This window comes from Strigops habroptila, chromosome 1 (genome assembly GCF_004027225.2).
Source record: "Strigops habroptila isolate Jane chromosome 1, bStrHab1.2.pri, whole genome shotgun sequence".
NCBI classification, from domain to species: Eukaryota; Metazoa; Chordata; class Aves; order Psittaciformes; family Psittacidae; genus Strigops; species Strigops habroptila.
The window spans coordinates 62,230,658-62,240,284 of record NC_044277.2 but is presented as its reverse complement, the minus strand read 5'-3'; the positions used below and the strand labels follow the sequence as shown (position 1 = coordinate 62,240,284).

Here is a 9,627-nt window from a genome sequence, read left to right as displayed (position 1 = left end):
GTTTTTTCTTAATTTATTTCTCCATATAGCTGAAATTTCTATATTATGGAAAGGTAAAGTTCATGTGCTTTCTTTCTGTGTTAAAACACCCTTCTAAAACAGGTAACTCAACATCATTAAATACTGTGCATTGACAGTCTGATCTCTTCTTGTTTTGGGTTACCAAAGTTACCAGCAGAATGAAATACTGCAGTCAGCAGTACCAAGTCATCCTACAACAAATGCTCAGAAGTTATTCCCTATGGCTGCTGGGCCTGACTCAAAAGCTTTTGTAATCAAAAATTCTCTTCCATATAAGAATTATGAATAGGTCTCCACATATTTTCTTTAAATAAAGATTAATAATAAAGTCAGTGCTGTCAGCCTAGCTCTGAGTTGAGAAGTGCTGGATTATAGCCAGTTTAAGGAGCCTAGATAATTAGAAGCTTTAGCAAAATCCACAGAAGTTGGCTGAGCTTCCAAATTCAGGGGTACCTCCCAAGAGCTCTAACCTGACCATGGTTAAGAGGCACTGATGTGGCAGCCAAAATATCTTTTGTCTTCTCTTATCCCACTAGTCATGAATCCCACCAGAATGAAACGAAAGCTGGCTTATGCTGTCCTCAATTCAGGCTCTTTTAATGTGCACTTTTTTCCAACTAAAGTAGTAGTTTTTTGACTGAATGTAAAGGTCCATATATTAATGACTACTGCTTCTGCAGGATGATGAGAAATCTTTTGGATGGTTACAAATTAGTGTGCTTTGGAGGGAAAAGAAATAATTTTTTAAATTTAGATTGTGTAATTAAAATTTGCTTCCTGCTTGTGATGTTGAGTGTAGCATTCAGTGGTTCTAATTAAAGCTCTTCAGCTTCGCAGCCAAATGCTGGTATAATATAGACATGCTGGGGCCAGATGGTAGATGAACTTTTTAATGTTAACTTACGGGTTTTTTTGGAGTTCTGGATGGAATTGAGAATCCTTATCCTGATGGTTTCACATGTTCATATCATGGAATGGAAGATACCATAAAAATAAGGTAACAAAGCAGCAACCAAACTGGTTAGTTTTGTCTATGGACAGACACAGGAATGAAAACAGTTCACTGACAATTAAAGGAATTAAAACACAAACACTGCTTTAAGAGATTGTGTAGAATTTCTAGAATGCCTCTAATTATGTTCTTGTCAGAAGCAGAGACAGAACCAGACCTCTTCAACATCACATACTCTATAACAGGGACAATGTTAGTGCCTGCTTAATGAAGATGAACTTGATCGGTAAGAAAAAGATCTTTCAGTTGGTAAGAAATTCTAAGTTCTGTTCCTGTCACGCAGAAAACAAAAATAGAAACAGCTTATTTTTGTGTGCTTTCAAAGTGCAGAACATTGTTAATTAAAATGATGAAATCAGAATGTTCTGCTGTTGTAAATGGCCATCTCTGGGACAGCTGCTTTCCCCCTCTTACTGTGGAATCATTCCTAATGGAAATAAAGTTAAAATTAAGTTGAAGTTACTTGAACTTGAGGTTGTTTTTTTTTTTTCCCTGGAGTGCAGAAGGAGCAGGCTGAAAATGGAAAGACCTCTGAATGTCTAAAGCACACTGATTTAAATGGGATTTGAATGGGATGCTGCAGAGTGCTGCTGTACTTCTCAAAGACAGCTGAGAAAAGTGAACAGCACAAAAATCATAAAGCATGTGCTTCTGGACATGTGTTTGGAGAACATAGTCCAACACAGTCTATCCAGTTGTACAAGTATTTTCCCCTTGATTCCACACACACACACACCCCCCCCCCGGTGCAAATAGAAGCTGCAAAAGAATTACAGAATTTTGTTCTTGTAGTTGCCTATGTTTTGTGATGGCTTGGGATAATCTTATGCTAATGGGCAACTGTGTATTTGCTCCAAAAGTGTTCAAGCCCAGGTTGGACGGGGCCTTGAGCAACTTGGTCTAGTGGAAGGTGTCCCTGCGCATGGCAGGGGGGTTGCAACTAGGTCATCTTGAAGGTCCTTTTAAGATTCTGCTGGACAGGGTGCTGGGACATCTACTCTCGGTCATGCTTTGCCAAGAAAGGTTGGACCAAATGATCCTTGAGGTCCCTTCCAACCTGCTAATTCTATGATTCTATGATTTTCTCTCTCCCTGGAGCAGCAAGGCAGACACCTGGGGTAACTGGAGAGTTAACAGAATCAAACCTTACGCACTAGCAAGAAAAATTAAGCCAAAAGAAAGTTAATTTTTCTTTTAGCTGTGCCTTAGTTTTACATGTTTTACCCAGAGATCAGAGAGCTTTGGGGAGGTGGTTTGTAACAGAAATGTGGAACTTCTCTTAGAAAGCAGAAGGTGGAAAGAAGGGTATTCAAAGGCAAATTGATTGGACATGAAAAGTTTTGGGTGTGCAGCAGAAGAATTACTGTCTGGTGTAAATTGTGATGATCTCTGTTCTGGACAAGTGTGGAAACATCCTCCTCTTGTGTTGCTGCTTCCCGTGCCTTCTGGGGCTGTGCTGTGTCCTTCTGCCTTAGGGACCCACCACCCTTTTTGAAGCAGCAACGAGCTTGATCAGCACGTCGCTGTACAAATAGTGCAGCGTGCCCAGTGCTTTGATGCTGCGTGTAAAACGTGAAACCTGAAACGCTGATGCTGGCTCTGCATTGCCCTCACTGAAATTATTCTCTCTTCTGAGCCCTTTCCAACTCCGTAAACAGTTACTTGTTCTTTTACTTATGAAGATTAGTTTAACATCAGATGTAAATCCTAATGTATTCTCTACCTTAGCTTTTCTCAATACTTGCATGTATTTCAGTCTTTTCTGAGTAAGTCTCTTAATTGTGAGTAGATCAAGAGTTGCTTTGTGTTATAATTCCCATCCAATCTCATAAGCTAAGCAGAGTGCTTGGATATTAGTTCTCCAAGGAAAACCAAAGGTGGCACCGCCCTTCTTCTGGCATTAACTACAGATCAGAGCTTGTTCTTAGCAAACAGGCTTTTTGGCAGGGCTCTGTCAGACTAGAGAGCAGTCTCTGCTGTGGCAAGGATTTAAGAAGGGTTGGTTTTCCGTAAGGCAAATATACGGTCCTGGTTGTCACATCTAGCCCCAAACTGGGTGATCAGTACTTAATCTCCTGTATGATTAGAACACAGAAAACAGCTTGAGGGAAGCTGGAGTTTCAAGCATGACAGTAATCTGAGTGTTTTGTTTAAGCCCGAACTGAGACATCCCTGAAAGATATGAAAGATACGTGTTCAAAGACTACTGGAAGTCAGACCCATGAGTATCCATTTGGTTGGAGACTCCATAAGGGAGTTTCCTTTATGGAAACGTTCATCTGGTGTCTGAAGGAGCTTAAAGATAAAATCAAGAATCATAGAATCAACTAGGTTGGAAAAGACCTTTAAGATCAAGTCCAACCATTACCCCAGCACTGCCAAGTCCACCACTAAACCATGTCACTGAGGGCCTCATCTACACGTGTTTTGAACACTTCCAGGGATGGCGACTCCGCCACTTCCCTGGGCAGCCTGTTCCAATGCTTGACAACCTTTCAGTGAAGAAATTTTTCCTAATATCCAATCTTAAACCTCCCCGCAGCTTGAGGCCGCTACCTCTTGTCTTATCGCTTGTTACTCAGGAGACCAACACCCATGTCGTTACAACCTCCTTTCAGGTAACAGTAGAGAGTGATAAGGTCCCCCCTGAGCCTTCTCTTCTCCAGACTAAACTCCCCCAATTCTCTCAGCCATTCCTTATAAGACTTGTGCTCCAGACCCTCCTTTCCCTTAAGGAAACATTTATAAAGGGGGCTTATGAGACAGATGGGTACACTTTTTAGCAGTGCCTGTTGCGATAGGACGAGGGGTAATGGTTTTAAACTAAAAGAGGGGAGATTCAGACTAAAGAAGAAATTCTATTTTACAATGAGGGCGATGAGGCACTGGCGCAGGTTGCCCGGAGAGGTGGTAAATGCGCCATCCCTGGCAGCGTTCAAGGCCAGGCTGGACGGGGCTTTGAGCGAGCTGGTCTAGTGCAAGGTGTCCCTGCCATGGCAGGGGGTTGGAACTGGGTGATCTCTAAAGGTCTCTTCCAGCCCCAACCGTTCTGTGACCGTGTCTCTGCGCTGTTACCGCATTGTCCCGCCCCGCCGCAGCTCCCGCTCGCCGCCACTGCAGGTGGCGCCATCGCCGGGGTCGCTGCGGAGCGGGCGGGCGGAGCGGAAGGAAGGGCGCTCCTTCGCGCGGCGGGCGCTCGCTGGTGCTGCCGTTCACGTGGGCGGCCGTTTCCGGGCAGGCTGTCGGGGCGGAAGGGGGCTCGCTGCCGCGTGGTTGGTGAGTGGCGGCCGCCGCGGCTGCGCGGGGGGACGCGCCGGGCCGGGCCGGGCCTGCCCGCGGTGGCGGCCCGGGTCCAGCGGGCTCGCTCTGCCCCTCGCGAACGGCCGCCTTTTGTGTGACCCACCCCCTTCCTGTACGCTCCTGCGCAGGGCGGCGGGAAAGCGTGAGCGCAGCCGCGGGCGTGCCGCTCCCGGGAAACCGGCGGCCTCGGCGCCCCCGGCCGCGGGCGGCGTCTGCCGCCGCTCCTACCCCACCTCCCCCGGGCGTGCGTGCGGCTGTTCGGCCGCCGGCTTCCCTCAGCTGCTGCCGCTCCTTGGCTCTCCCGCGCCGCGGCGGCGGAGCTCCTGGGAGCCGAACTCGCCGCCTCTGCGGCGGCGGTCGCAGCGCCGGGCGGCACTAACGCGCCTTATTTAAACGCCTCACAGGGCGACTGGAGGGGAGGCGCCGAAAGATGTCCCGGGACGGCGAGGAAGGAGGTTTAACGGCCTAGAGCTGCGGGAGGAGGCGCCGCCGCCGCTTCAGCAGCGCTGTGGGTTTGGGGTACGGCGTCCGCGGCGCGGTGTGTGGTGGCTGGGTGTTGTGGTGGCTGGGGATGTGCTGCTCAGCGCGGGAGCCTCGGGAAGCTAACTGCGAGTGAGTATTGCCCTTTGCTGGGAGAGAGCTCGTCCAGGTGGGAAGCTTTGATCAGGTGAGAGCAGTTAGGGCATGTACCTTGCCGTCTCGTTCCTCAGGATTTTCCTGATTGCTTGAGCTCGTAATTATGCTGGTAGCAAGATTCCCTGAGGATACTACCTCAGAGCTGCGAGGGAGTAAATTACAGGTGAAGCAGCTGCTCTTTTTGGTTCCCTTCTTGTTTCCCTAAGCCTGAGGCGAGGCTGGCTCACTGACACCTGAAGTAGCTCTTGAGAAGTGCTGCGTACAGCTGTGTGTTAAAGGAAGCCGGTATTGATTTGAGGTTAGTTTAATGCTTTGGACCGTAAAACTGTATTGGCGTGTAAGCTGTTGGGTGCACTTAGCTCAGCTCTGTTGGAGGAGAGCCAGCTGAAAATACAGTTGGAGTCAAAAGGCAGTTGTTTCAGCAAGACCTCTCATTGAAATATTTACATAAATTCATAAGCTGTATACAGTTTTGCTTAATGTCTTATTATGTAGTCCTGGGGTGTTTTAATGGCTTTGGTTTTGCAACCGTTTTCTCTCTGGTTTGGCATGGTACCTATGAATTGGAAATGGATGTGCTTAGATTTCCAATAAATCATTTCCAAAATACGCAGTGCAAGGTAAACTGTGCTGCTTTGTTTTAGAAGGAGAAACCTCCTCCTTCAAAAGAACTTAATTTACTTGGTCCAGGTGTGTGTGCACCTGCATTGTCAAGTTCTTAATGGCAATCGGAGGCCAAACATTTCGTCTTACGGAGTGAGGCTTCCTAAATATCTCCATTAAGGCAAGCTTTGAAAGTGGAAATCACACTCATGTCAAAAGCTTTTAGCTATTTCTGTATGCCGTGCAATCAAGTAGTGAAAACCTTGTGGTAATTCTTTCCTAAAAGCTGCATTTGGTAAAAATCAAAAGCTTTTAAAACCATAGGTGTCACAGTTGGACGCTAAAGGACCTTTCTATTTTGGCACCACAAGGAGAGGTTTTTAAAAAGCTTTTCAGTTGAGAGGTTGCTTAGGCTAACTTTACACTTCAGTTAAAAGGGTCTTGCATGTAACTGTTTTAAGCTAGCATGTGAAAAGCAGAAATTAAGTTGTAGTCAAATGTTTGTATAATCAGTTTAAATGCTCTTAAAAAGGATAGAACATTACAGTTGGGTTTAAAACATTCTTTAATGATTATCCTTGTTACATGTATATGAAACACTGTAACTCAGCACAAATTTAGAGTTCGAAGGCCGTTGGGAAAATCAGCTCTAGAATTCTGTTTTCTAGAGTGAATGATGATTGTATCCACCATAAAAGAACCATTGTTTGGATGTTCATTTAGAAATTTTTGGGTTTAGTCAGCTGTGGGGTTTTTTGTGCGTGTTTGGGTTTTTTTTAGTTAGTTAGGTCTTAAAAACATGAACATTGTGTTCACAATTCTTTGTGTATAGTTCAGATATTAAGAATGTGCAAAACCTGGTTACCCAAAGAGTAGTTTGAAAGAGAGAAGAAATAAAAAGTTTATGTACTTGACAGCATGGACTGTCTGGAAGTGTTTGGATTTCCAGCTCTATACCTGTTACCGTTATAGACTTGTGAGATGTTGAACCCGAACCATCATAATTAATGGCGTTGTGCTTGTCTCCCCCTTCCCCCTTTTAAATAGTAAGTAATCTCTGCAGCCACTTCTAGGAGTTACCAGACCATGGGTGGATTCATGGTCTGTCTTAAGAGAAATCTAGGTGCAATTGTATGTGGTGTTGAGAGTTGTGACATCAGCTTCTGGAGTCTTGTTATGAATGAATTTAGAGGTACAGAAATCAAGAGAAGGAAGATTAAAGCAACCTGTGGTGTAGTGTTTGGTTTTGTTTTCTGTGTATTGGGTGGGGTTTTTTTAATCTGGTAGAATTAAGAGTACTTCTATCAGTACAGATATCAAAGCCAAGAGATCATTCAGAAACTCAAGTGTGGGTTTCAATTTGTTTCGGTTATTGTACATCTAGTATGTCTGTATGACTTGTAAGTATAGTTACTCATGCTGCCTTATTTCTTACGCCTTATTAAATACGACTTAATTTTTCTGTCTCTTTTTACTGTCTATGTGCCCATTTAACACCCTTCCTTCCCCCTCCCTTCTTGCTATTTTTTCTTTAATGCGCAGACTGGACTTTTCAGTGTGTAGTGGAAGTTTTCTTGAGCCTTGTGTACTGCTGTTATAAGTGAAGGCCTGATTGAACCTGTGAATTTGCCTGTGCAGAGTGTATGCTATTAATGATTGAGCTGGGAAACAATGTACACATTAAATGAAATGGTTCACTGAGCTCTTTTGGCTTGATAAGTCAGCTATGTAAAAGGTTGATTTATTGGCAGGAACTTTTTGAACCAAAACAAACCCAACAATTTAGTGCAACAAAGCAGTGGAAGGCGCAGATACTTCAGTGATCTTTTTCAGTAAAGTAGTTCCCAGAGGAAAGACAACCAAAGGAGCAGCAGAGGGTTTTCTGCATACGAAATAAACAGCCGTACTGAATCAGTCTGCATGTCTGTGTAGCCTAGCATCTTGTCTCGGGAGCAGATACTAGTTTGTGCGAAGGAAAAAGCATAAAACCAGTAGCCTTCATTAGGAAGTTGCTGCTCTTTGATGGAAAAAGTATTCATTTGTAGTGTACTTGATCAAGTTAAAACTCTAAATATTTTTTTGCAGAGAATCAGAATGACTAAAAAAAGGAAACATCAAGAAGATTTCCAGAAAGTGAAATTAAAAGTTGGGAAAAAAAAGCCAAGACTAGAGAATGCAACTGATACTACCTTCAAAACAAAGGCCATACAAATTCCTGAGCAGCTCAAAGAAGATGGAGTGCTTCCTACGCAAAATAGAAAACTTAACATAAAGGTACACTGTGACATTCTGTTCTGAGATGATAGAAAATTACTTGTTATTTAGGTTTGCTATGCTTACTAGAGTTGAGAAAAAAATATTTCTTTAAAGAAAAACCAAAACAACCCAGCAGTATCTGAGTACAGCCCCTTTGTCCTCGGCAGTAACCTGACCCATGAATTAAATGAATGAAATTGCTGGACTAGTGTGTAACGCAAAGGAAAGCTTTTCTGCTGTGCAAAAACTAAAGTTGCATGCTGGTTTAAGTATATGAGATTAACATTCAGTTTTTGAAAGTCTTGGATCATAACTTAAGGACAGGGTTTTAAAAACTAGACTTCCTGAGATTGCTTTTAAAATATCTTGTATTTCTTTGGGTGGTGGTTGTACTTTCCTTCCTTTGCATTGTCCTGCAGCTCTCGCTTGAACTGAAAAAAGCTGTTGAGACTGGGATTTCATAGTTCTACTTTTGAGAACAAGTGTGAGAGGACTTATTTTTGGTCATTCCTCTGTTAAGTCAGTAGGGTTGTGCATAAACTTAAGAATGAAGATTTTCTAATTATCTGAACGACAAGTCATGGTATCTTGTTTTTCCTGTCATTGAATTTTGGTGATTTGTTCATTGTTATGCTTTAATATTATATTTGTTCTGAACATGTTATGCTGTTATAAATAGCAGTACATCAGAATAGATTCTGTATTTTTGAGTGTTTAAGAAAAAAGTTCTGGAAATAGGCAAAGAAATTTAAATTGCTTAAAGCAATAATATGTTTCTTTCCTTTTAGGATCTGCTTTCACAGATGCATCACTATAGTCCTGGGGTTAAGCATAATGCACTTATTGGGCTCAAAGATCTCCTGTCTCAGTATCCATTTGTAATTGATGCCCACCTTTCAAATATAGTAAGTGAGGTGGCAGCTGTGTTTACAGACAAAGATTCTGGTGTCAGAGGAGCAGCTGTTCACCTGCTGCAATTCTTGGCTTCAAAAATAAGAGCGGAACAGATTGCTCCGTTTTTCCCTTTGGTAAGTGCCCATCTCTCCAGTGCCATGACTCATATCAGTGAGGGAATTCAGGAAGATTCATTGAAAGTCTTGGACATTTTACTGGAAGCGTACCCAGCCCTTCTCACAGACCGCAGCAGTATATTGTTGAAGAATTTTGTAGAGCTTATTTCTCACCAGCAACTGTCAAAAAGACTGAAAAGCCGAGAGAAACTTTCCTGGATGCTCTCTGTTAACCCCAATCGCAGAGTAACCTCCCAGCAGTGGAGGTTGAATGTACTTACCAGGCTCAAGAAGTTTCTCCAAGCAGTGGTAGATGGTTCCAGTGAAATAGAGGATGAAGGGCTTCAAGAACAAAAGGACAGCCCTCGTTCTGTGAGGAACCCAATATGTATAAGTTGGAAGGTCCATGCAAATAATCAGCAGTGCATACAGCTGTTTGAAAATGGCGGCTTACGACCAAAGATCAACTCATCATTTAGACTGAGGTGAGAAAATGTTCACTAATTTGGGAATTAATGTCAACTCTGTGATCACAATGTTAAACTGTCTTTTGTTGCTGTTGAAGACAACAATTTAACTTTTATTGTGGGATTAGCCATATTTAGGGCATTTAGTGTAATTTGCAGCCTTACTGCAGTGGCTTGAAAATATGGAAATAGTCACCAGATAACTGTGTTATGTGTATATGATGAACTTCCCCATTATCAAATAAAAGCTTTATTTTATGCTATTCATAATAATTTTGGAAGGCCAACTCTAGTGGGTTTTTTTGGAGTGCAAACTGATGAC

The 9,627-nt window shown here is 43.3% G+C and overlaps 1 protein-coding gene across 4 annotated transcripts in view; it reads left to right on the top strand.

Moving 5' to 3' along the window:
- The first annotated feature begins 4,179 nt into the window (after positions 1-4,179).
- The window catches only part of TEX10 (testis expressed 10), a 48,974-nt gene continuing 43,526 nt past the window's right edge, over positions 4,180-9,627 (top strand). For 2 of the 4 annotated variants that reach the window (XM_030509867.1, XM_030509837.1), the window contains exons 1-4: positions 4,218-4,309; positions 4,738-4,852; positions 7,658-7,846; positions 8,617-9,323. In XM_030509867.1, coding sequence (XP_030365727.1) covers positions 7,667-7,846; positions 8,617-9,323 — 887 coding nt within the window. In that variant the 5' untranslated portion in view covers positions 4,218-4,309; positions 4,738-4,852; positions 7,658-7,666. Of the gene's footprint in view, positions 4,310-4,737; positions 4,946-7,657; positions 7,847-8,616; positions 9,324-9,627 lie in introns of all 4 variants that reach the window. The other 2 variants (XM_030509856.2, XM_030509846.1) reach the window with 2 other exon arrangements.